Source organism: Tursiops truncatus, chromosome 18, assembly GCF_011762595.2.
Source record: "Tursiops truncatus isolate mTurTru1 chromosome 18, mTurTru1.mat.Y, whole genome shotgun sequence".
Classification (NCBI taxonomy): domain Eukaryota; kingdom Metazoa; phylum Chordata; class Mammalia; order Artiodactyla; family Delphinidae; genus Tursiops; species Tursiops truncatus.
This window is the reverse complement of record NC_047051.1, coordinates 18,014,882-18,041,857: the sequence shown is the minus strand read 5'-3', so window position 1 is coordinate 18,041,857 and position 26,976 is coordinate 18,014,882. Positions and strand designations below refer to the sequence as shown.

Sequence of the window (26,976 nt, the reverse complement as noted above, 5' to 3'; positions counted from 1 at the left end):
TTGGCTGGTACATTTGTTACAATTAATGAACCATTATTGACCCATTATAATTAACTGAAGTCCATAGTTTATTCTTATTTCCTTACTTTATGTCTTTTTCTATTCCAGGATCCCATCCAGGATACATTACATTTACTTATGTCTCCTTAGGGTCCTTTTGCATATGACAGTTTCTCAGACTTCCCTTGTTTTTGTAAGATTTTGTATCCAAGTGTTTGTAAGATGCCCCTTCATTGGACTTTTTTGACTGATTTTTGTTTTTCTCGCGATTAGACTGGGGTAGTGGATTCTGGGGAGGAAGACCATAGAGGTAAAGTGTCAGTTTTATGAAATGATATCAAGGGCGCATGTTACCAACATGATTTCTCACCTGCTGTTGTTGAGCTAGATCACCTGGCTGACATAGTGTTAAGTGGCTTCTCCACTGTAAATTACTACTCTCTTTTTTTCTCCCTTTCTCTACTATACTCTTTGACAGGAATTCACTGTGTGTAGCCCATACTTAAGGAACATGAATTTATGCTCCTCCTCTTTGAGAACAGAATATTTACATTAATTTTTCAGAATTCTTCTGCAAGGGAGATTTGTTTCCTTTCCCCAGTATATGTTTTATTCAATCATTTATTTACATCAGTATGGATTCATGGATACTTATTGTGTACTTTGGGTTATAAGCCAGTACTGTTTCATTTTGTTCTTCAAATTGTCCCAGGATTAGGCATTTGGAGCCCTTTCGGTCAGCTTCCTGTCTCTTTGACATACCCCCATCAATGTAGGTGGTTTTTGTTTTGTGTTTTTGGTTTTTAGCACTTCCTTATTTTCTGGTACTATATGATGCTCCACGCTCATCTTGTATATTGGCATAGTCCTAGAATGAGCCATTTCTTGAATGAGCCTTCCTGGTTCCTTTTATTGGAGAATGGTATTACAAACTAAGATCTGGGCAGTAGGTGTATTCATTTGTTATTGGGTTGTCTTGCTTCTGGCCCTCTCAGCTGACAGAGCAAAGTATATATAAATATAATTGTATATACACATATCTATAAATATTTCTATATGTAACCATCTGTATCTGTATTGAGCTAAACATGAGTTTATACTGATGTTTCTGGCTCTAATCCATTACCACATGGATTATTCTAGCTTACTCTCCTTGCTTATCTATAAATTCCCATTATCCATTTATTTAATTGCGCGATTCTAGTATATGTGTATAGCAGTATCAGAAGTACTGTAAACTTATTCCCAGGTGTGACACCTCAGTGCTTGTGCAACTTCCTTTTGCCTATAGTTTTACAGAGTCCATTTATTTCCAAAGTTATTTAGGTCAGCACCTTTTCCACTCAGCCCTTCAGAGAGGTTGTGTATACATTCCTTCCTGGGATCCCTGATCTCTTAAATGATATTTTAAAATTTGCATACATTAAGCTTCACTCTTTGTGCTTTCAAGTTCTATAGGTTTTGACGAATGCATAATGTCATGTATACACCACTACAGTATCATACAGAATAGTTTCACCACCCTTTAACATACTTGTAATATGCGGATTGTTTACAGATTGTAGTACTAATTTCACTGGACAGTTATCTAGGCCAGCGGTTTCAAACTTTCTTTTGGTCTCAGGACTACTTTATACTCTTAAAAGTGTTTAAAACCCCTAACAGCTTTTGTTTATGTGGATAATATCTATTCATATTTACTATATTAGAAAACTGAGAAGCTTCAAAAATGGTAATTGGCTTATTTTTTTTTAAATAATAAACCCAACATGTTAACAAATTACATTTTTGTGAGACATAACTATTTTCTGAAATGAAAGTAATTAGTGAGAAAACCATTGTTTTATATTTTTACAAATCTCTTTAATAGTTGGCTTAATAGAAGAGAGATTCTCAGGTCTCCTTCTGCATTCAGTCTGTTGTGATATGTTGCTTTGGTGTAAATGTATAAAGAAAATGAAGCTTCACACAGACAAGAAGTTGGAAAAAGGAAGAATATTTTAATAGCCTCTCAGATAATTATGGATATTTTTCTTTGATACAACTACAAAACTCAACAAGTAGTCATTCCTTCAAGGTTAGTTATAGTGTGGAATCTGAATTCTTATCAGTGAGCTTTTTTTTACACTGTTACATTAAAAATCCATTGGTTTGTCTTGCACTTTGATGGGCCTTTTACACATGTATGATTTTATAACATCATGCATTGGCCACTTGGAAAACATTGGTTCAATGAATTATGCAGATTTTTCCAAATGTTGACACATTTAATCATACAGTATTTAAAAATTACATTTGTTAATATTGCTACCAATCTCATCAAAAAGTGATTAGTTATTGAGAAGCTCTCAAGCTTACCATGGCAGATGCAAGTTTTCTAAATTTTCAGTTTCAACTTGATAGCTTGAATTTTTCATTCGCAACAAATGCTGTTACTTTTGTCCTTCAAGTGATAGGCTCCCTTTATTCATGTTTGAGAAAATGTGTACCAAACACCCAAGTTGGAAAAAAACAATTTTTATTAGTGGTTCTTTTAAGGAAAAATGGTTTTCTATGAAAAAAAAAAAAACCCAGCTAGTTTAGCTTACAACTCAAACAATCTCCCTAGCGCTTTTCCTTGAAACAGCCATTGTACTGTGGTAATTATTATTTTTTTTGGTAATTATTTATGTTGCTTTATCAAAGACCTTCTTAAGTGAAATTGGTGGTAAATAATAATAATGACTTACTAGTAGTTCGGTGCAACTGCCTTGATTCACACTAAGGCTCCAACATTTTTACTCACCAGTGCTTTTGAACCATCAGTTAATGTCAATATAGGGAAGAAAAGGGCAAATAATGTCTTGATATTACTATTAAAATAGTTTGACCTAGCGTATTGTCTGAAAGGATTTGGGAACTCCCAGGAGTTCATAGACTACAGTTTGCTGATAACAGGCTCAAAGGTGTCCAGAGATTCTCTGTACCAATGTCCTGAAGCTCTTCAAGTGATGGATGGAGAAATATAGATATATACATGTACACATACCTAGGTCATTATCGATGTATTTAGTAAGCACTCCATGTTGATGTTCTACAGAAGACCCTCTTCTCATTCTACAGATTCTCTCTAATCACATCTATTTTGTGGCTTTAGCAAGAATTTGTGTGCTATTGACTCCAAAATTTGTATATCTGGATCAGATCTTACCCTGGAGCCTGTGCATCCAGTTTACTCACCCTACTTGAATTTCTCACTTGTCTCTCTACCTTTATTCCCTATCGCAGTGGATACCATTATTATACATATGGTTGCCTGAGTCAGAAATACAGAAATCATTCTTGTCTCGTCCCTCTTCCCACTGCCACTTTAGTGATTTTTTAGAAGCAAAATTAGTAACATAATAAGATGCTTAAACCTCTTGAGTGGCTCCCTATAGACTTCCATATAAAAATAAAGTTGCCTAGCATGGCACTCAAGGCTATGTCAGCCCCTATCTGTCTCTAAAACATAATTTCTCATTCCTTTTGTCCTTTCACATTGCATTTTTTTCAAATGTTGAAACCTTTGTCTGAACTGTGCTATGGGGAAAAAGGAAAAGTAGGCTTAGTCTTGTGTAGTACACATCAGGCCAGAGAGTTAACAGGGAAACAGCACCCCTCCTGAGGCTTCTATGGTAGCAGCAGCCCTAATTAGCCAGAGGTCCCCCTTTGGTTAGATGACTGCCAGGGAGAGTTGGGACTCTGAGTCCTAAGCCTCTTTTGAAGAATCTCACTCCATTACCAACTTGGAGGTTCTGGGTTTAATCTTTAATATTAAGGAAAATGTATTTTTTGTAAACTTACTACACTGTCTGCTCATTAATCCTCCCAATGGCTTCTCAAGTGACCTTTCTACAGTGCAGTTACTGTTATGTTTCTCCTTTGCTTAAGGCCCTATTCATTTTAAACATTTTATACATTAATTTTATATATTTTATAAATAATTTGTGTTTAACATTTTAGGTATTTTTTGTTACTTTTATTTTTATTTGTTTATTTATTTTTGCGGTATGAGGGCCTCTCACTGTTGTGGCCCCTCTCCCGTTGTGGAGCACAGGCTCCGGATGCACAGGCTCAGCGGCCATGGCTCATGGGCCCAGCCGCTCCGCGGCATGTGGGATCTTCCCGGACTGGGGCACGAACCCGTGTCCCCTACATCGGAAGGCGGACTCTCAACCACTGCGCCACCAGGGAAGCCCCTGTTACTTTTAAACATGGTGTAAGATTTGACTTTCGCCAATTTATTTTAATTGCATTTCTCGTATTTCTGTTTTCAGCTTTGAAAGGATGATTTCGCTAGAAAATTTTTAAGGTGTTAGCTTGCTGGGCATCTGAAATGTTGGCTTACCTATATAACTTTATCTATAAAAGCTTTAAACATATTTTGCCTCCTGTAAGTGTGAACAAAAAATGTTACCTGCCATTTCAGTAAACAGTGAATATTGCCTGCCATCAAGCCATCATCCACTGCATCTGCCCCCAGCAGCACGCCCTGAGGGGAATTCAGAGTGTAGAAAAACCGGATACTAGTCCTAGATAGTTAAGATGCATGTCTGAGGAATAACTTCAATGAGCCCAAACTCTTGCATCTCCCCAGACACAGAAAAGCACTAAAATCATTAAACTGAGATGTCTGTCTTTTGTGATTAGCAGTAATCTTTTGATGTTTGACTACATGTTTTATTACCACCACCCCCCAGCCCCCACTCCCCCCAGCAAAAAACTTCTGTATATCCTGGCTCCTCCCTTACCTCTTCAGAGAAGTTCCTCAGAGCTGTCTGAGAGGCTGTTTCCCAGGCTGTGGTCCTCAGTAGTTTGCCAAATAAAACATAATGTGCAACTTGTTTGTGTGTTTTTCTTTCAGTCAACATAATTATTAAAAAGTTACTATCAAAGATAGTTTTTAAAGCATTATTGTTAGACATTTAGTTATTTCAACAATTGTTGAGATGTTTCCTTCTGGAACCCTCCACTTCCATACTCAATGGAGGTTATGTCCTTGAAACTTTTAAAATGAATGTGTCTATAAATACACCCACTCCCACCCCTAGAATGAAGTCATTCCTGCTGTTTTCCAGTCAAGAAATAGTGTCACTACACAGAAAGAAAAATAAATTGTTTAGGCATTTAAAGTTAAAAAAAAAAAGTGTCACTGAAGTTTTCAACACATTTTTTTTTTAATTATCAGAAATAAGTGAGATACCCAGGTCATATTTTTTGCTTGTAGGTCGTTGTAAAGAAACAGTGACCAAAATCTTTTTCTTCAAGGAAAGTAATAGGCCAGTTAAATTTTGATTTTTATTTAGAAACCAAGTATATTTTTAATAACATGTGCCTTAGGAAAATTATGTCTACTGAGCTCTTAGGCTATTATTTTTTCTTTAGGTGATGCAAAAACTTTCTGGATGGAGCTAGAAGATGATGGGAAAGTGGATTTCATATTTGAACAAGTGCAAAATGTGCTGCAGTCACTGAAACGAAAGATCAAAGATGGATCTGCCACAAATAAAGGTATGAAGCAATAAAAACGTTCAGTACATTTAATGCTGAATATTACCCACTGATAATATAATATAATTCTGTTTCCAGTATTGCTGTTCGTTTTAAAAGTCAAATAACTTCTTTTGTTTTTTAAGAACCTAACATCAGTTCTACCTGCTTTTTGTGTGTGTGTGTGTGTCCTGCTTCTATAAAAACTTGTTTTTACCATACTGTGGACATTTTGTAAAACTGGATGAAGCTGGTTACTTTGAATAATAGCTGCTGAATTTATCTCTATTTATCTCAGGCTACCTTCTTCTCCCTCATTTTATCTTTTTTTTGGGGAGTGTATTGCAAAACTCATTGTAGAACATTTGGTACATATAGAAGAATATAACAGAAATTATGTATTACCCAATCATTCAGAGATAACTTATTTTCTTTAATATAAAAGTAAATATATAAATATATTTTGCCTGCTTTAAACAGAACTTGCCTTAGTAGTCTTCAGAAAGCAAACCTTGCGTTCTACATAGGCAGTCAGTTCAGTCATCCCAGTATTTTTTCTGCTTCTTTGTCTTCAACCTAAGTGGTTGTAGAACATAGACGTTTATATGGAAATTTCCTTCATTCCATCAGAACATATGATTTTCAAGCAAAATCTCCCCTGACTATCCTTTATTTTTCCCCAGGATATTCTTAATACTTTATGGATGTTCTTATGACATTAATCTATGATGTGCTTGTCCACTAAATTAATAGTATTTTTCATTTTAATATTCCTTCTCATTCCTTCATGAATCAGATATATCTAGGTTTGAATCCAGTTCTGCCACTTCCTAGCTTATTGACCTGGAATAAACAGCTTAACCACTAGGCCTTAATTTCTTTGTCTTTAATGTATTTAGTAGATAATCATAAGAACCTCTTAGAGGAGTTGTGAAGATTGAATGAGATAAAATATGTAAATTGCCTAGTACAGTAGCTGACATCTTGAGTGAAGGTGATACTGCTGCTGATTGTTTTCATTCTTTTTTCCTTTCCTTAACAGAATACATCCAAGCAATGATTCTAGTGAAGGAAGCAACTATAAATAATAATTCAACTTTGATAAGGGGTATGTACATTTCTAATCCCAATCTAGAATATTCTCTGCTGTTTTCTTGCTTTGAAGCAAGCCAGCCTTAATTATGTCAAGTTAACTGAAGACAGTTTAAAAATAAAACTGTAAGATCCATATATGGAAATCAGTTTCCCTAGTAAACGAAAAGTCCACCCCATAGGAAATGCATACTCTACTAAACCTCTCCGGGAAGAATTGTATCTCTTTTTCAAAATCGCTTCTACTATAAGAAGGGCAAATAGAATTCCAAGACTCCAAACCACTATAAACCTATTGATACTTTGTGTAAAGAACAATACTAAAAGGCACATTCTGGTATAGATAAATTGATGGAAATTTTTTTCATTTCTAGATTATTATTAGACCATCAGTCTAACAAATTTATTTTAGAAGTAATTGAACAAAGATAATGTACCAGGATTATAAAAAGAAAAATTGAAAAGTTATTTTAGATAAACAACAAGTCCTGTATAGCACAGGGAACTATATTCAATATCCTATAATAAACCATAATGGAGAAGAATATGAAAAAATATGTGTGTGTGTATATATTTATATATATATATATATATCTGAATCATTTTGCTGTACACCAGAAACTAACACAACATTATAGATCAACTATATGTCGATTAAAATTTTTTTTAATTAAAAAGCAAGTTATTTTATCAGAATCACTGTCCTATAAATCTTAGACTATCATTAATTTGCTAAAGTGTTGAGGAGGTACATTTACTAAATTTTAATTAATATTGGTAAATAATTATTTTAACTCATAATTTGGAGCCATAAGGTTTTAAATCTCTGAAAAATGGCTTAACATCATCAGTTTAGTTTTATTGATTGATTGATTATTGATTGCTGTGCCGAGGCATGCGGGATCTTCGTTCCCTGACCAGGGATTGAACCCATGCCACAGCAGTGGAAAAGAGGAGTCTTAACCACTGGACCGCCAGGGAAGTCCCAAGTTTATTTTAAAGAAAGCTTTTGTTATTCAAAAGTATTTTCAATTTCAGTAGCTAATGTACAGTTTTAGAAGAGTAGATTCTTTAAGAAAACAGTCTTTCAGTATCCTTCAATAGCACTTGGAATCAACACATCCTTAAGGGATTACATTTGCTTTGCAAGAGAAGCTTTTAAATGCAGGAGGTGCTAAGAGGAATTAATTCTAAGCAACTTTTTTTTTTTTTCCTTTCTGAAACAATCTTTCCCACTAAAAGAATATAGGTTGGGTTTTGTTTTGATTCTTTTTTTTTTTTCTCCTGCGGTACGCGGGCCTCTCACCGCCGCGGCCTCTCCCGTTGCGGAGCACAGGCTCCGGACGCACAGGCTCAGCAGCCGTGGCTCACGGGCCCAGCCGCTCCGCGGCATGTGGGATCCTCCGGGCCGGGGCACGAGCACGCGTCCCCTGCACCGGCAGGCGGACCCTCAACCACTGCGCCACCAGGAAAGCCCTGTTTTGGTTCTTTTAAAGATTTCATCAATAGAAATACTGAGTACTATAGTTTCATATTTTTATATATAGTTCATCTGAAGTGTAACAAATTTATCAAAATAAAAGTGTATGTTTGCTAGTGGTAGAGCAATGTTTTAAAAGTAATTGGGGAGTTACGTAATTGACATTGCTAGCATATGTACGGATTAAACACTTTCTAGTAATAAAGATTCATGTTAGTATTTATATTAAAAGGAATACTGAGACTGGGGGAAACAAAAGGACTTGGTGTTGAGGTCAAAACAAGCCATCCCAGATCCAGCCTGAATTCTCCAAACCACTAATTACCTTTAATTTTCTTTGATTGTGTATAATTCTGTAAATATCTGCTGTATCCCCATACAAAGACTTGGATACTGTTTTCTTGAAAGAAATTATTATTTCTCCTTTCTCCCCTTATCTAATAGTTAATTTAAAATCTCCATGTTTTTTAGTAAATCTTATTTCTAACTATGCTTATATTTATTTGTTTTGTTCCTATTTGTTAATATGGCTTTATATGGCTCATTCAAAGAAATTAGCTGGGAAATTCTTAACTTGTTAAACTTATTTAATTTTTAATCAGTTATTATATTATTTACTCAGCTCTCTTCCACTATCAGATTTTAAATCTTCTTTTTTCACCTGTACAACTAAAGAGGGTTTTTTATGCTAATTAGCCAAGGATGACCTTGGATTATAACTTAAACTATTCTTTTATTTACTTAAACTTTTTTTTTCTTTTTAATAAGAGTGGTGTGCACTAAAGGACCAATGCAAGTTAATAATCTAAGGCAGGATGAGAATCACTTTTTTTCTTAAGGTCCACTACTACATAGGAAGAAGCACAATTAAAAACAATTTTTTAAAGCCAAACATAGACTATTCTACGTATCCATTTTTTTCAAAATAGGAGCAGGAAATCTATAACTTTTTCATTAAATACATAGCTTATTTCTATAGTGAAGTCATGTTAGAAAGAATAGATGAACTTGAAAAAGAAGAGACAACAAATGAGATGAAATTAAGTGTGGAAAGATATAGGAGAAACTAAGAGAAATATGAAAATACAAATGGAAAGACAAAAAGAGATACCCAAATACCTCCCTCTCTCCCCCAAAAGTAGATAGTAATAGAATAATGAGAAAACAAAAGATACATAAACTTTCAATTTTGTGACCTTAATAGAGCCTTTAAGAGTTATGTTTTTTTGTAAAATACAAGCAGAAATAGGGATACTTGATGTTTCACTTTAAAGGTTGATTAAAATTCAGATAAAGGTCGGCCAAACTACAATTTCTGCAGTAGAAATCTCTTCTATCCTAAGTCTTTTATTTTATCCTATCTTATTTTCTTAATGTTTTTGAAAATGTTGACACCTAATTTTTTGGCTCAATCTTGAAATCGTAATATGTTTTCAGATTTAAGGGCTATATATATATCTAGTCAATAAAGATACTATTTAGATTTTACAGTGAGTGATTTTTAACTTGGCATTCTTGTTAAGTTTGTAATTTTTTCATGTAGATCATACGTCTGTGACCCAGAATGCACAGGAAAACAAATCAAGTTCATTGCCCTCTACATCACATGAAGACTCCTTTCCAGAAGACTATACCTCTCTGTATGTATATAAGTTAAATTTATTTATGTCATTAATGCTTTTGCTCCCAAAAAGGGATTTACTGTTGCTAATCATTTGACGTAAGAGTAGATAAAATATATAAAAAAGGATGCTTTCCCATCAAAAGTTTTAAAAGTTGTGTATTTTATGTACATCAGACTTGTCAAAAGCTGGGAAATCAGTTGGCATTCTGTGAAGCCATGTTCTGCCTTGTAGTTCAAGGTGTCTAATGACAAAACAGTTCTCAAGCCAGATAAAAACAGAGAAGCCCCTATAGTGACTGATAGAAGTAGTCACTATCATCAGTTTACCCCTACCCGGAGACTGGCAGAAAGATGCAGACAATACCAGATAACCCTGCTTTACCTACGTATCCGTTGTTTACTTACAGCATTTTTGTGTTTTTGCAGGGTCAGTAACTAGATCTACAGCACTGTGCATAGGATTGGTTTTCTTTATTTTTGTTTTTTTTCCAGTAAAGTATCTTCATACATGTAAGAAAGTTGATCTTCCTCCCCACAAAATTGGATTGAAATTAGGTTACTTAACTCCTGAGATTTGTAGTAGGTTGGTTTTCTTTCATTTGTTTTATGAAATGAAGCTTAGATAAGAAAAGAATCATTTCTTTTTTTTTTAAATTAATTTTTAGGAAAAGAATCACTTCTGAGGTTCATATCAGTATTTCATTTCCATGTTTTTCTAACTTTTCTTTATAAATATAAAAAGATTTTTTCCTTTGTTAATTGCCTGATAACTTGAGCCTTACACCTCTTGATTTTTATTAAATTAGTCACCAGAAGAGTACTTGTAAGCCAGCTTAGCTAACTTTCTTGAAACCCTAAATTCCAAATTACAGATTTTACCAGCATGTTTACTCTTACATTTTAGTCATAAGTAGTTCTAATTGTCTATTGTTCCAGTAATGACTAACAGAGCTGTACTTATTAAGTGTCACATGAGGAAATTACATAAAAATACATTGTAAACTGTAAATTACTGTACAAATTTTAGTTTTTATTTAAGAACTAATGATAGCTTATATACAATTTTCTCTCTTGCATATACCCTAAGTTAATCCCTTCATATTCAGAGAAGAACTTTTTGAATCTTCAAATTGTATTTCATAGTCCCCTTCCCCCAAAATAGGGGAAATCAAATGATGACATTTGTAGAAAAGAATGCCACAGAACCCAGTTTGGAACATAATTTAGTTGGTTAAGTCAAGCTGAAAAGGGAAATGAAACATTCAGTTTACTGGTTGTACAACACTGTAGCTATATAAATTACTTGAGAGTAAATTAGCCTATATCAAAACAAAGAACAAAGCTGTGAGAGCCTAAGAGAATTTATTACAGTGAATACTGAGTGAAACCAAACAAAGGGATCTATATCTTAGGTAGACAAGTAAATAGTACTGCTTATAGTTCAGAATACATTATAATGAAAAAGTGGTAGAAAGGAACTTGGCACTTAATAATAGGGGAAAAGCAATTCCAGGCACAGGCTTCAAAAAACAAGGAAATATTGGATACCTAAATAAATAAATAAATAAAAACAGAAACGTATTATAGTAGACTAGGCTAAAGAAGATAGAAGTTAAATGGAAGAACAAAACAAAAAGTACATTATAGAATATATTTCTTACTATGGGATGTACCCCCAGCATGTTTCAAAAATACTAAAACAGACTGAAGTTATTTAAGGGAAAACATAAGCTTACCTCATTTTTTCTGCTTTTTTCCCCCCCTCATTTTTAATGTATTAGTTGCTACTGCATTATAGTCCATGGGTGGTGATGGATTTGCATTGATCTTTTAGCTGCATTCTCATCCACTATTTTTTGCTACCTTTTTGAGAAATCTTAAAGATTGAAAACATAAAAAGGGATATGGCAGAAACCCATACTCACACCATCCAGAATTAACAGCTATTAACCTTTCATTGTATTTGCTTCCAGTCTCTTTTTTAAAAAGAAAACAAAACACTATAATCTCTTTGAGCCATACCTAACTTCTCACCATGACAAAGTTCCGTTGCCCTCTCTGCTTCTCTAGGAGCAGTCACTATCATCAGTTATTTTTCTAGTTCATTTTTTAATATTTATATAGCCATAAATAATATATAGTGCTATTATAGTTTTTAAATTTTACATAAATATTCATATATGTACCTTCTTACTTGTTTTACTCAGCATTAGTTTTTTGAAAGTTTTTTTTTAAATTTAATTTATTTATTTTAATTTTTTTGTCTGCATTGGGTCTTCATTGCTGTGGGCGGGCTTTCTCTAGTTGCGGCGCAAGTGGGGGCTATTCTTCGTTGCGGTGCGTGGGCTTCTGATTGCGGTGGCCTCTCTTGTTGCAGAGCACAGGCTCTAGGCATGCAGGCTTCAGTAGTTGCAGCACATGGGCTCAGTAGTTGTGACTCGCAGGCTCTAGAGCACAGGCTCAGTAGTTGTGGCGCACGGGCTTAGTTGCTCCGCGGCATGTGGGATCTTCCCAGGCCAGGGCTCGAACCTGTGTCCCCTGTACTGGCAGGCAGATTCCTAACCACTGTGCCACCAGGGAAGTCCCTACTCAGCATTAGTTTTGAGATCTAATCATGTTGCTTCTGTGTTATAGATCTATTTCATCTCCTTGTTTGGATTTCCATCATGTGAGAATACATTTTATTAATTCCATTCCTTTAAGGATGGATAATTAGATTGTTCCAAATATTTACTGTTACAAATAGTAGTGCAGTGATCAGTTTTATCCCAGCCTTTCTTTTAAGAAAGTATTCATTGTGAAAGTCAATTAAGGAAATTAAAGGTATAGTCTGGGATCTTTAAGATTACCCCAAATCAGGACTTCCCTGGTGGCGCAGTGGTTAGGAATCCGCCTGCCAATGCAGGGTACCCAGGTTCGAGCCCTGATCCGGGAAGTTCCCACATGCTGCGGAACAACTAAGCCCGTGCGCCATAGCTACTGAGCCTGAGAAGTCCTCACACCTCAACGAAGAGTAGCCCCCGCTCGTTGCAGTGAGAGAAAGACTGCGCAGCAACGAAGAGCCAATGCAGCCATAAATAAATAAATTTATTTTTAAAAAAAAAGATTACCCAAAATGTAGAAGAAAAGGGCAAATGAGTGAGAAAAAGAAGAGAATGATGAATAATGTTCTCAAAAAAGAAACTATTAGCAGAAAACCAACAATTTTAGTGAACACTGTAAAGTATTTTCAGGATCATCCATATGTTATAATGCTCTTTACAAAATGTTAAGAATTTCAAGCTAAGGCGACAGAGTTAGGACCAATGTGCTGCTGCTTACAAAGGCAGTGCAGGAAATCTCAATGTCTAAACTAGGATTCAGAATTGTTCCAGTAGCTAGAAAATGAAAATACATATATTTTCCATTAAAAAATTTGGTACTTAAATAAATATGAAATGTAGATGTTCTCAATATATTAAAAAATAATGTAAACTTGCCTAACAGAATCATTGCTTTTGGAAAAATCTGCCCTGTTTTTTCTGAACTAGAACAAACAAATGAACAAAAACACAAGAAGCTAGAATAAGTGAAGCAGAAGCAATGGTCAAAGAAGGTAACTTCTGAGTATAAGGAAATATCAGGTCTGGAGGCAAAAGGTTTTACCAAATACCACAGAAATGAAAATTACTAATAGATAAGTATTGATTTTTAAAAAGTTTTAATATCAGTCTTAAAGTATAAATATCTTACAAGTATCCAAACAAACAAAAAAAGCCAACAAAACAGCAAAAATCAGGCTAGCACCTTTGCAAAAGCTCAGAAAACATCTATATACATAACCTTCTGGGAAATTTTCTCGAAAATCCTCTTGCTGACCAAAAGAGGAGTCAGAATGTATAAGATATAGTATTTAAGAAATGGCAGTAGCATAGAAACCATCTAAATATAGAGTTAACTATAATAAAGATGAGTCCTTAAACTAGAGACAATGGAGGCCCTGCATGGTATGCAAAGTTTTATGTTTATAGTGTATTTCTAGAGAGGGTTCATAGCTTTCATCGGATTGTCAAAGGGTTTATGGCCCTAAAAAGTTTAAAATATCACTATTGTGGATATGGAGCTTCTAAATAAAATTTTAGCAATTCTAATCCAGAGAAATATTAATGAGATGACTTAGAATTTACACTAGTCAAGCAAGAATGATTTAGTATTAGGAAATATATTATTTTACAGAAGTAAACCACAGGAAAAAAAGCTTATCTTAAGATGCCAAAAGACTTTTAAAAGTAATATGAACCATTAGAAATAGAACTTTTTTTTTAATTTTTGAATTTTATTAATTTTTTAATACATTATGTTCTTATTATTTATCTGTTTTATACATATTAGTGTATATATGTCAATCCCAATCTCCCAATTCATCCCACCCCCACAGCTTCCCCCCTTGGTGTCCATACGTTTGTTCTCTACATCTGTGTGTCTATTTCTGCCCTGCAAACCGGTTCATCTGTACCATTTTGCAGAATTTTTTCTTAATGTGGGAGAGAATATGTTTCTTAAACCAGCATCCCTGTCCTATATACTGGTGAAACTTAGAGACATTTCCTTTAAATAAAGATTAAGACAGAAGTGCCTGCTATCATAATTGTTATTCAGTATTTTTATGGAAATTCTAGCCAGTATAATAGAATGTAAAAGAAAATACGATTATTGAAATGCACAAAGTAAAATTATTTGTAGATAGTCTTATCCTTCTAGAAAATCTAAGATGCAAGTGTAAAATTATTAAGCTAAAACGAGGGTTTAGTGACATAGTCACATAAAATAAAAATATGAAACTCTATACCTTTAGAAAATATGAAATTAAGTCCCCATTCACAACACCAGAAAGTAAAATAAATGAGACTAATTACAAGAAGTATATACCTGAGGAAAATTAATTCTAAAGATTTTAATGAATGGATAAACTTACTATGTGCCTGGATAGGAAAACTGCATATTGTAAAAATGGTAATTCTTCCCAAATTAATTTATAGATTTAATTTCATATGAAATCCAAGCATTTGGTTTTTTTTAACTTGGCGAGCCATTATAAATTTAATCTCAAAAGATAAAAAAATCAGAAAACACCTAGAACATGTTTAAAAGGCAAAATAGTGAGGAAGGACTTGCCCTGAGAAATATCAAAATGTTCCATCATAGTATGGAAAACAATGTTACATTGGTATAAGAATTAACAGTTCGATCAAAAGGCAGAATAAGTCTAGAAAATAAGAGGACATTTTTATGTATTTCTAAGAACTTGAGATATGATTAAGCTAGTAAGTCAAAAGTCAGAAGGTGAAAGAAGGAGGTATTCAGTAAAAGACTCTGGAACAATTGGATATCATTTGGAGAATTTAAGTTAGATCTTCGTGTTACGTCAAAATAAATTCCAGATGAAACTGGACTCTCAAACCATAGAAAAATTAATTATAAAATTAGAACCCTAAAAAACAGAAAAATAATAAATATTAGATATCTTTCTATAACATTATGTGTCATGGCATTATTCATAATATTGTTTATACTTTATTATAAATACTTAGTTCACTGCCTAGAATGTAAGCTCCTTGAGATCACAGAGCTCTCATCTTTTTTTCCGTAGCACCTGGCACATAGCAGGCACTCAAGAAATCGTTGATGGAAGAATGAATGAATGAATGAACGAACGAATGAACAAGCCCCCAATAGGAAAATGGACAAAGCATATGAATAGACAGTTAGCCAAAAGGAAAAAAAAAAAAAAATCAATAAACATGAAATTATGTTCAAACTCCTTATTATTTAGAGAAAAAAATTAAGGTAATAAAATATTTTTCACCTATCCAATTGATGAAAAATTTTAAAATAATATTCAGGTAGATGAGCACTCATCCGTGCTATGAGAGTATAAATTGGTCCAGCCTTTTTGGAAAGCAGTTTGGCATCTTTTATTGATTAAAATATGTGTACCTCCTAGTACCATGATCGTAGTCTGTAAATGCCATTTCTCATTAAATGGAACCGTAGTCCCTTAGAGAAATGGCTGATTCCAGACCTGAGATATCTTGTGACAGAAAGCAAAAAAGCTATCAAAAAAAAAAAAACTGTATGCCAACACATATATATGGAATTAAAAAAAAAAAGATTCTGATGAACCTAGGGGCAGGACAGGAATAAAGACACAGCCATAGAGAATGGACCTGAAGACAGGGGGAGGGAGAAGGGTAAGCTGGGACGAAGTGAGAGAGTGGCATGGACATACATACACTACAAAATGTAAAATAGATAGCTAGTGGGAAGCAGCTGCATAGCACAGGGAGATCAGCTGCTGCTTTGTGACCACCTAGAGGGGTGGGATAGGGAGGTTGGGAGGGAGACGCAAGAGGGAGGGGATATGGGGATATATGTATATGTATAGCTGATTCACTTTGTTATACAGCAGAAACTAACACACCATTGTAAAGCAAAAAAAAATCTGTCACTTTGGTAGTTGCTAGGATACAACTCATCATTCTGAATATTAGTAATTAAAGAAAAGAATCAAGCATTTATCCGCCTGCTTATACTAACTGTATTTTAGGATAACCCAAGAATTGATGAATTTCTTTATGAAAGCACTCTAGCCGGAAAATGCAGTAGGAATGATAGAATTAGAAGATTGTTATTTTTACAACTACTACCCCCACCCCACCACACCCCAAAGAAACAGTGGCCTTAGCCCAGTGGTCTCAAATGAATTGTGGTCAGAACAGGTGTTTTGTTTTAAACTTCTAACTTATTGAGGAGTGATGGTCTTGTAAAATGCATAAAATGTTGCAGCAATGTTAAATTGCTGTAAAAGTTTCTAAACTTTTGCACTTTGAATTTTTGTACTTACCATGAATTGTTAAAAAACCACTGGGAACTGGCATCACCACACCTGAACGTAGCACTGGTCTAGGCAACGATCATGAGTGAATGCCAAAACTGTTAACTGAAAGTGAGGAGCTTTAAAATGGATGGAAACACCCAAACCCACTTATAAATCTAAGCATCGCTAAATGTGAACAATCAGACATTGTTTGTCTCCTTATGTGATGCAATAGGAAATTCATAGCACCACATGTGAATTATCTCCCCTGACCCCCCACCAAAATTGAACCTGAATCAAATCAGGCTTCTAGAACTGACTACTGCTTTGCCAGGAATGGAAGGGGTGAGTTAAATGACAACACCACATGGAAGGCATCAGCCAGATTCCAGAATGTGGGAACTACTATAGGACAAGTGACACAATTTATTTAACTTTAACCAATAAATGTCATTAATGAAGAGGGAGGGAGCACTACATAAGGTTAGAGACATAAAAGACACCTGAATCAAATACAGAGTGTAGGGGTTGTTTGATTCTGATTCAAACAGATTTTTTTTTTTTTTTTCAAACAGATTTTAAGACAATCGGGGAAATGTGAAGATGAGCCATTGAGATTATGTATTTTTAAAAAGACTTATTTGTTAGAAATACATACTGAATTATTTCAGATAAGTGTTTGCTTTAAAATACTCCAGTGTTTCAGGGTGGGGCAAGAGGGGTGGAGAATAGATTAAATAAAATAGGCAAAATATTGATAATTATTAAAACCTGGTAATAAGTGTCAAACATAAAGCCAGACATTAGCTGTAGTGGTGAAAACAGGTTTTATTCACTAACTACTGACAGTAGGAATACGAGCTGAGCTCCATCGCGATTTGTGCTGAGGTGACTGGCGTTTTAAAGGGCAATGCGGGAGTAAGGAAGGGAGTACAAGCTGGGGCTCAAGTGAAAACTTACTGAAGGTTAATCACTGTGAATGCCTATGAGGCCAGCTGTGTGTTCTGGCTGGCAGTCATCAAGTTAGGATTCTGTCCTCCCACAGAGACTGGAGGACAGAGACCCTGTCCTTCCTGATGATTACCTTTCAAAAGAATGGCTTTCAGGTTTTTGAGAAAAATATTCCTGAGTTATAGAAACATACATCTCAGAGAGACCCAGAAAAGATTCATAATTTTAAGACCTTCTTAGTAAATGTTCTAAGAAAGGTCAGGGGCTTGTCTTTAGGTGTTGGCTAGAAGAAACAGCCTTGAGCTTTCTCAAGGAGGCATTTTTTTGAGAGGCTGGGGTTATCCTAGGGACATGCATGTCCTTATGCTGCTAGAAGCCTTGCTAGAGTTTGGTTATCAGCGCAGAGGGTTGGACAGAGTCATTATGTGCTGGGAGTTCTGGAGTTCTTACAAGTACATGAGGTTCCAGTATATCAGTCTTTATGAGAAAAGAATACTCTTAAGTGTATGTTTGAAAGTTTTTTAATAAGAAGTTATTCTTAATGTATATTCCCCTTGACCAAGTAATTCCTCTTAAAGGAATGTATCTTAAGGTAGTAATCAGAAATTTGCAGGGCTTCCCTTGTGGCACAGTGGTTGAGAGTCTGCCTGCCGATGCAGGGACACGGGTTCATGCCCCGGGCCGGGAAGATCCCACATGCCGCAGAGAGGCTGGGCCCGTGAGCCATGGCCGCTGAGCCTGCACGTCCGGAGCACAGGCTCCGCAGCAGGAGAGGCCACAACAGTGAGAGGCCCGCTTACTGCAAAAAAAAAAAGAAAGAAAGAAATTTGGTCAAGGACTTATGTATGAGGATATTCATCAAAGTAGTAACACAGAAAAATAGGAAACAAATATTTCCAACATTAAAAGATTTATAAATTATAGGACATCCTTTCACCTACTAGATTATCAGAAATCCGGAAGCATCAAGAGCCTCTGTGAAAGCAGGCGCTCACATAAATTGCTGGAGAGGCTGACCCCATGGAGAGCAATTAGGCAATCTTAACAAAATTACTAATCCATTTACCCTGTGACCTAGCATTCCGGTTTCTGGGATATCTTCACATGTATGAAATTATTATATATGAGGTTTTTTATTACATCATGATTTGTAATAGCAAAAGATTGAAAACAATAGAAGACTAGTTATATAAATTGTGGAATTTATGTAGAGGATTACTATACAGCTGAAAAAAGGATGGGGCACCTCATATCTGTGCATTCAGTATGGTACCAACTAGCTACATGTGGTTAGTTAAATTTGAATTACTTAAAATGAAATTTAAAATTCAGTTCTTTGGTCACAGTAGCCACATTTAAAGGTGTTCAGTAGCCGCATGTGGCTAGTGGCTATGCCACTGGACAGCACAGATATAGAACATTTCCATCAATGCAGAAAGTTCTGTTGGACAGTGCTGCTTTATATAGTGAGTATAAAAATTTTTCTAAAATACCTATATTACTTTTATAATAAATAACAGATACCTAGAGATAGATTGAAAATATTAGGTAACACAAAACAGGTTTTTTTGTGTGTGTGAAAGTTTAAAACCTGAGTTTGGAACACATGGAATCTTCACAGAGTTTTTTTCTTAAAGTCAATAATCTCTCCATTTTCTCCTGTAGTTTACCATTTTCAGATGTGTATGAGACCAGGTGGGTTACATATTATGGGGAAAGTTCACTTGGTACAGTTGTTGAAGGTAAAAAGAAAAAACAGCATAAAGGATTCTTAATTAATTATTTTTTTACCTAGCCTTTACTGTTTTTTGCTTGAACCAAGTTTGTCTGAAGACATAACCTTCCTCAGGTCTTTATTGAACTCATGTCCTACATGAACTCTAAATTTGCTAGGTGCTATTGGTGTAGATGTAGCAAAAAGTTACCACTGTAATCACAGCTTTCTGGAATACTCTGAAATTAGACTGTGATATAATAAAGATACTTGCTTTGTCTGGGTCCCCAGCACACAGCTTCTAAAACCTTTGGAATCTCCTGAGTGGTAGGAATGTCTTTGGCATGCAAATGAGATGACTTGGTGAGGCGCTCCTAGTTAACTTAAGGATGGGGTTTGGACGCCAGAAAGACAACCTTGGTTAGAAGCCTAAAACTTTCAGCCCTACCTCCCAACCTCCAGGGCAGGGAGAAGGGCTGCAGGTGGAGATAATCACCAGTGGCCAATGATTTAATCATTCATGCTTAAGCAGTTAACCCTCCATAAAAAACTTTAAACAACAGGGCTCCTGGAGCTTCCTGGTTGATGGACAGTTTGAGGTGCTGGAAGGGTGGTGCATTTGGAGAGGGCATGGAAACTCCATGCCCCTTCTTACCTACCTTGCCCCATGCATCTCTTCCATTTGGCTGTTCCTGAGTGTATCTTTTATTATAAACTGGTAATAGTAATTAAAATGCTTTCCTGAGTTCTGAATCTTTCCAGCACATTATCCGAGAGAAAGGGGTTGTCAAGAGTGTGGGTGACCTGGAAACTGCATTTGGCATCTGGCATGGGGGCAGTCTTATGGGACTGAGCCCTTTAACTTGTGGAATCTGTTGCTGACTCTAGGTCGATAGTGTCAGAATTGAACTGAATTATTGGACACCCAGTTGAAGAAGTGGTGCTGGAAAAAACACCACATATTTGATGTCCAGAAAAAAAACAACCCTTCAGGTGTAACTTTATGTGGCTGCAGAACATAGTAAGATGTTGATTTCAGAGTCTGGCTTATTTTAGTGTTGTCTAAGAAGAAGCTAATAGGAGTTAAATACCACCTTAGTGTGCAGTGTTTTTTAAAAAATGGGGATTGTGCTATACATTTGAGATACTAATAAATAATTAATTTTAAACAGATCTACAGAAAATAAGGAAATTCCCCCTCTGGAAAATAAAGTTGCAGACTTTAGAGAAAAAGAATCATCTTCAAATTTATCTTACCAAAAGCATGACTGCTCTAGTGCCTGTCTGATGAAAATGCCACTTACCTTCAAGGGAGAAAACCCTCTGCAGCTACCAATCAAATGCCACTTCCAAAGACGACATGCAAAGACAAACTCTCATTCTTCAGCACTCCACGTGAGTTATAAAACCCCTTGTGGAAGGAGTCTACGAAACATGGAGGAAGTTTTTCGTTACCTGCTTGAGACAGAGTGTAACTTTCTATTTACAGATAACTTTTCTTTCAATACCTATGTTCAGTTGACTCGGAATTACCCAAGGCAAGAAGAAATTGTTTCTGATACGGATATTAGCAATGGAGTGGAATCAGTGCCCATTTCTTTCTGTAATGAAATTGACAATAGAAAGCTTCCACAGTTTAAGTACAGAAAGACTATGTGGCCACGAGCATATTATTTAAACAGCTTTTCCAACATGTTTACTGATTCTTGTGACTGTTCTGAGGGCTGCATAGACATGTGAGTAGAAAAACATGGCATTTCAAAAAAATCTTCTGAATGTAGGGGTACTTGTCAAGAAGTCCTGCTGTGTATCAGTTTGTCTGTCTATCTAAAACCAGTTCATCGAGAATCTAAAATAGAAAGATGCATCTCATTAGCAATAGGAAAGAAAACTCTTTGCCAGTTATTTCAGTAATTTGGGAATTATTTCTTCCAAGGATAAGTATTCCCTTTAATCTAGTACCATACTCCTAATAGCAGCAATTACAGCTAATGCCATGGAACTGTGCCAAACACTGTGACAAGTGCTTTACATATATTTTCTTGTTTAGTTCTGACAAAACCCCATGGGGTAGGTAATATTATTTCCATGTTACAAATGAGGAAGTTGAGAAGCCAAGTGTAAGGTCAACAAATTTAAGAACCAGAATTTGAACCCGTGCTCTTAACCATTATGTTATATGTTGTATTTTACTTTTGCAAATCATTTCCTTGCTACTTTTTTTAGAAAGTTAATGGTGCCTCTCCTGATCATAAAATTGACATTCCATAAAAAAAAAATGAAAACATGTTCTAATATATTAAGACTGTGAAAAACATTTTTTTTCAGAGTGTGTAATTTATTGGTATTTGTAGGTTTGCATATGTAGAGCGGACTTGCATTATATGTACATTTAATTTAATGCAAATTTAGCTGCCTTTACTAGGAAAAAGAAAAAGCATGAGAGAGATAAAGAGAAATAATTTAAATTATATACATAGTTCTCACCATCCTCTCAGAAGGAGTGTGAGATATCAATCTGCTGTTACCTCAGTTTGGCTCAGTTCCTTTAGATCTGTCATAGAGGAAACCTCTCACTGTGCCAAGTTTTATTCTGTTTAAATATAAGTTGTTGTTTCTTCAGCATTGCCTCTAAACGTAACCCATCTACATCTGGCCAAGCCCAATCTCTTTCAGTGATGGAGGAAAAAAACTAACTGTTGGACAGTGTTTACTATACTTTATGGTCAGTTTAGTGGGGTTTTTTAAAGAATAATTTTGACTGTTTGTGATTTTTGCCTTAGACTGTAGAAAGTAACCCCCATGTAACATGCACCACCAGCATATATATTTTCATCTATTGGTCAGAAATTACAAGAGAAGTCACAAAATAAGCAAAAGCTGAAGCCCACTGGGATCTGGAATTGGACATGAGCACTGGGGCCAGAGATTCTAATCCTGACAGGATGGGAATTAAACATGTCCCATGCATGGCAGAGAGTGGGCGCTGAGCTCTTTTGGGGGACAGAAACAGGGACCTGCACAATGCTGGGAAGCAGGCTAATAACTCACAGGGCCTGGAATTGTGTTAATAACAACTGGGTTTAGAGCTGTGAAACCCATAGGTCAGAGCCAGAGCAATGAGGAAAGCAGCCAGTGTAGAGGAGCACCCAGGAGTAAATTCCACGAAAAGTATGATTTCAAACAGTCAGAACACACGAAGACATTTAGGACCATGAAGGCAGCATAAGTCCCAACAACTGGCAGCATTCACACCTGAAGAATCAGAGGTAAATGTAGAATCTGACTGAAAGAGACTTTAAAATAGGTATGTTTAAAATGTCCAAAGAGATAAAATATTAGCATCCATGAAACAAGAAAAGGAGATTATTTTTTAAGTATACTGTATATGTAAAAGAACCATTTGGAAATATGGGAAATAAAATATATGGTCATTGAAATAAAAACTAAATAGATGGACTAAATGGTAAGCATTGGTAGAGCTGGAGAAAGAATTAGTGAATTGCAAGGCAAAACTAAAGAGATTCCCTCAGAATGCAAAGAGATAAAGATATGGGGAAAATAAATTTACAGGTTAAAAAATATGGAGGATAAATGAAAAATTCTAACATACATCTGAGAAGAAAAGAGCATTGTTCAGAGATAATAGCTGAGAATTTTCCAGAATTGAAGAAAGACAGGAGTCTTCAGAGTGAAAAAGCCCACTGTATACTAGAAATGGAAAATAAGATAACTATATCTAAATATATCATGATGCAACTTAAAAAGTATCTAGGGCAAAGAGTAAATCTCACACTATCAGATAGAAAAGAGGAAGAATAGATTGACAACACACTTTTCATCAGAAAGAAGACAAAAAGGAGGCATATTAGCTTAAAATGCTGACGGAAAATAAAGGTAAAACTAGAATTCTGTACCAACCCAGATGGTCATTTGTGGGGAGGGAGGAGGGTTCTTACACAATTACACAGCAGTTGAAGACATGCATAACTGCTTTCTAGCAATAGTACTTTTAAGTCTATCTAGAGCATTGTTTTTCAAGCTACAGGTTTAGTAGGATGTAAAATCACTTGTAACTAGCATTTTAAAAATTAAATCATATAGAAGGTACCCATGTGCATCACACATGATAAGGTACTTCATGCCACTGTTATTTCTGCTTGTATGCATACACATATAAATATGCATGCCTCTGTAGGATTGTGAAGAAAATATATTTCTTACTGTGAGTCATAGTCAAAAATATTTGAAAGCTACTACCCTAGAGATGCTTACACATGTGCATAAGAATAAGGATGTTGTAGCATTTTTGGTGTATTGAAAACTAGAAGCAACTTAATTGTATACCAAGCAACTTAATTGTAATCTAAATGCTGTGGAAAAGTTAAAAGGAAATAACTAGATTTGTATATAACACAGATGGGTCTCAAAAACATATTGAATGAAAAAAGTTGTAGGATAATAACTATAGTACTTTTTAAAAAAATACAATATATTGTTTGTAGATAAATATGTATGTAAAAAGTATAAAGGATGCCTCACCAAACCTCTTGAGAGTTTAGTTTTATCTGTAATGCCTTTTTTTTTTTTTTAAGGAAGATCATATATACAGTATATATGTTTTAAATTACAGTTGGCCCTTGAACAATGCAGGGGTTAGAGCTGCTGACCCTCCATGCAATAGAAAATATAACATATAACATAGTTGGCCCTCCATATAAGGGGTTCCACATCTGTAGTTCCACATCCGAGCATTCAACCAACCGTGAATCGTGTAGTACTGTGGTATTTACTCTTGAAAAAAATCCATGTATAAGTTGACCCATGCAGTTCAAACTCATTGTTCAAGGGTCAACTAAAAGGACTAGACAAAATGATGACAGCTAATTCTATATGGTCAAAATATGAGTGTTTATTGTATTATTGTTTGTGTTTTTCTGTACTTTTTAAACTTTGCAAAGTCATACTAAAAAAAGCAACAGTAGATTTCTACGTCTGTAAATAGAATCCAAATTAATGAATTTATTGCTTGTTTTTTTCTGTTGCAAACAGTAGTTACCACTCTGACATGTATTGTGTATAAACAGAGAAATGCAGAAGCAAATCATAGAGGAAAAGACCTTAAAGTCACTTACCATTCAACATACGAGACAGGATTCAGAGATTTTAACCAGCTTACCAGTGGTTACATACCTAGTTTATAGCCGAGATAACCAGGTTCTTTACTCCCTATCGATTTACAAGTCCCTGTCATGTTAGATAGTTATCTAAATAGTTAGAGGGAAATTTTTTTTTTTTTTTTTTGCAGTATGCGGGCCTCTCACTGTTGTGGCCTCTCCCGTTGCGGAGCACAGGCTCCGGACGCGCAGGCTCAGCGGCCATGGCTCACGGGCCTAGCCGCTCTGTGGCATGTGGGATCTTCCCGGACTGGGGCACGAACCCGTGTCCCCTGCATCGGCAGGCAGACTCTCAACCACTGTGCCACCAGGGAAGCCCGGGAAAATTTTTTTATGGTTGCATGTTTACTGCTTAGCAATGTTATGAAAAACAGATTGTAGTAGCCAGATACCCAGCATCAATCTCCCCAATTTATTTTCATGTCACTGGAGGGAGAGATAATACAAGACATATGCAATATGCCCTTTGAGTTTGACACATATAAGTTTATCCATTGTAAGAGAGCAGACATAGGAGAATTTTTACAAAGAAGGTTTTGCAGAATAGGAAATGAAAGGAATTCATTTTGAAAAGTTAGAGAAAACTCATAAAGTTAAGTATATCATGAGCAAATAGAGGTACAGGGCAGTTTATAATTATTTATAAATTTTTGGTAGATGTTGTCTTTCAAAGAGGTCTTTTTTATTTAGGGAAGAAGTCTAACAGTCCATGAACCAAACAACTATTCTAAATACAATTACATCCTTTACACTTTTGTCAAGATAGTCTCTTAACTTGGTGCTTTTTTATTCTGACTTCTCCATCCGTTGCCTTTTAGAACAAAATGTGCATGTCTTCAACTGACAGCAAGGAATGCCAAGACTTGCCCCTTGTTAAGTAGTAAAATAACCACTGGATATAAATATAAAAGACTACAGAGACAGATACCTACTGGGTAAGATACCTTGAGGATCCGTTGCAGGGTGTTTATATCTTTGAAGAAGGGTGCTTTATCATTGTGGCCTGTAGTCTTATAAATGTTGTTAAATCTTAATTTCTTATACCAAAAATCTAAATTAAGGAATTAAAAAAACAAACTTGTATATTGTTCTTGGAAATGGAAGTCAGAGAGCACACATGTAACATGCAGACTGTTTCTAACACTCATCTGCTTTGAGTCTGACTCTTTCCCTGCTAGGGTTAGCTTACTTTGGGTAGACGGTTCCCCATTAAGATGTATACTGTGCAAAGCTTGTCTGAGAATTGGGAATTTTCAACTTCTCATGGCTGTTATTAATAAAAATAAACAGAAAATTTTCTTCCTAGACTTTCCCTTCCTAGACATTTCCTTCGTAGACATTGCTAGACATTTTTAAAGAGCTAACCTTTACTATGTGCCAGGCATTGTCTCAAGCACTTTGTAGATACCAACTCATTTAATCTTCACAAAACAACCCCAAGAAGTAGGTAGTATCATATAATCCCCATTTTAAAAATGGAAAATTGAAGTACAGAGAGGTTAAATTCAAGGTCACGCAGCTAGTAAATGCTGGAGCTATGTTGGAAACCAGGCAGTCTAGCTCTAGGAGCCTTCACACTTAGTCTGTCTCTCTTGGTAATTATTAGTGACGTAGCAATATAAAGTGCTTATGCTTTTAATTTAAGATGTCTGATTGATTTTTCTCTTGTATGTTTTATTGACAGCATTTATGAATGCAGCCTGTTGTGCAAATGTAATCGACGAATGTGTCAAAACCGAGTTGTCCAACATGGACCTCAAGTGAGGCTACAAGTATTCAAAACTGAGAAGAAGGGATGGGGAGTACGCTGCCTAGATGACATTGACAGAGGGACGTTTGTTTGCATCTATTCAGGTAAAGCAAAGGTTTACTTTCACATTACTCTATAGTAAGATCTACATTTCTGAATCTCCATTTTACTAGTCAGGGCCACTGAGATCTTATAGCAAGGACAAGAGCAACAATATATAGGAGGAGCATCAGAGGAAGACAGGTGACTGGGAAATTGAGCACTGAAGGGATGAAATGCCTTAGGAGGAGGTATCAGGTGTTCCAGAAAAGAAAGGCTAAGGGATAAAACTTGGGTTATTGTGTGAGGCACATTTTTTGGTCTCTGTGGCTGCAGATGCTTTGGGGTAAGGTAAGAAAGCTTCCTATTTAAATAGGAAATCTAAATGACTGATTTGCTAAGATAAAGATTATTAATCAAAGACTGTCTTGTTCAGTGTCTTGAGCTATTAGAATTTAATAGGTTAACATTGTAATAAATACCTTCAGATGATGATTCAGGCAAAGCAGTTCACTCCATTTCAGGTACTCAAGAGAGTTGCCCATGTTCTGAGTGAAAGTTTCCAACCAGTGTGTTACAGTTGTGCAATTACTGATTCTTTCAGGCCATATCCCACAGGCCAGACACGTTGGTCTCTAGTTGTCTCTTCCTTTTACCCCAGAGTGTCAGGCAAAAATCCTCACTTTCTGTGCGTACCATGAAATGAGAAAGGTTGGAGAAACACGACTCTCAACGCCATCTAAAGGAAATGTGCTAGGCAGCAGGGACTAGAGCAACCCTCC

General features: G+C 35.6%; 1 protein-coding gene across 9 annotated transcripts in view; it reads left to right on the top strand.

Moving 5' to 3' along the window:
- The window catches only part of SETDB2 (SET domain bifurcated histone lysine methyltransferase 2), an 80,937-nt gene that overhangs the window by 7,128 nt on the left and 46,833 nt on the right, over positions 1-26,976 (top strand). For all 9 annotated transcript variants that reach the window (XM_073795160.1, XM_019936597.3, XM_073795159.1 and 6 more), the window contains 6 exons: positions 5,407-5,532; positions 6,554-6,619; positions 9,627-9,723; positions 20,401-20,964; positions 25,224-25,340; positions 26,090-26,259. In XM_073795160.1, coding sequence (XP_073651261.1) covers positions 5,407-5,532; positions 6,554-6,619; positions 9,627-9,723; positions 20,401-20,964; positions 25,224-25,340; positions 26,090-26,259 — 1,140 coding nt within the window. The remainder of the gene's footprint in view (positions 1-5,406; positions 5,533-6,553; positions 6,620-9,626; positions 9,724-20,400; positions 20,965-25,223; positions 25,341-26,089; positions 26,260-26,976) is intronic.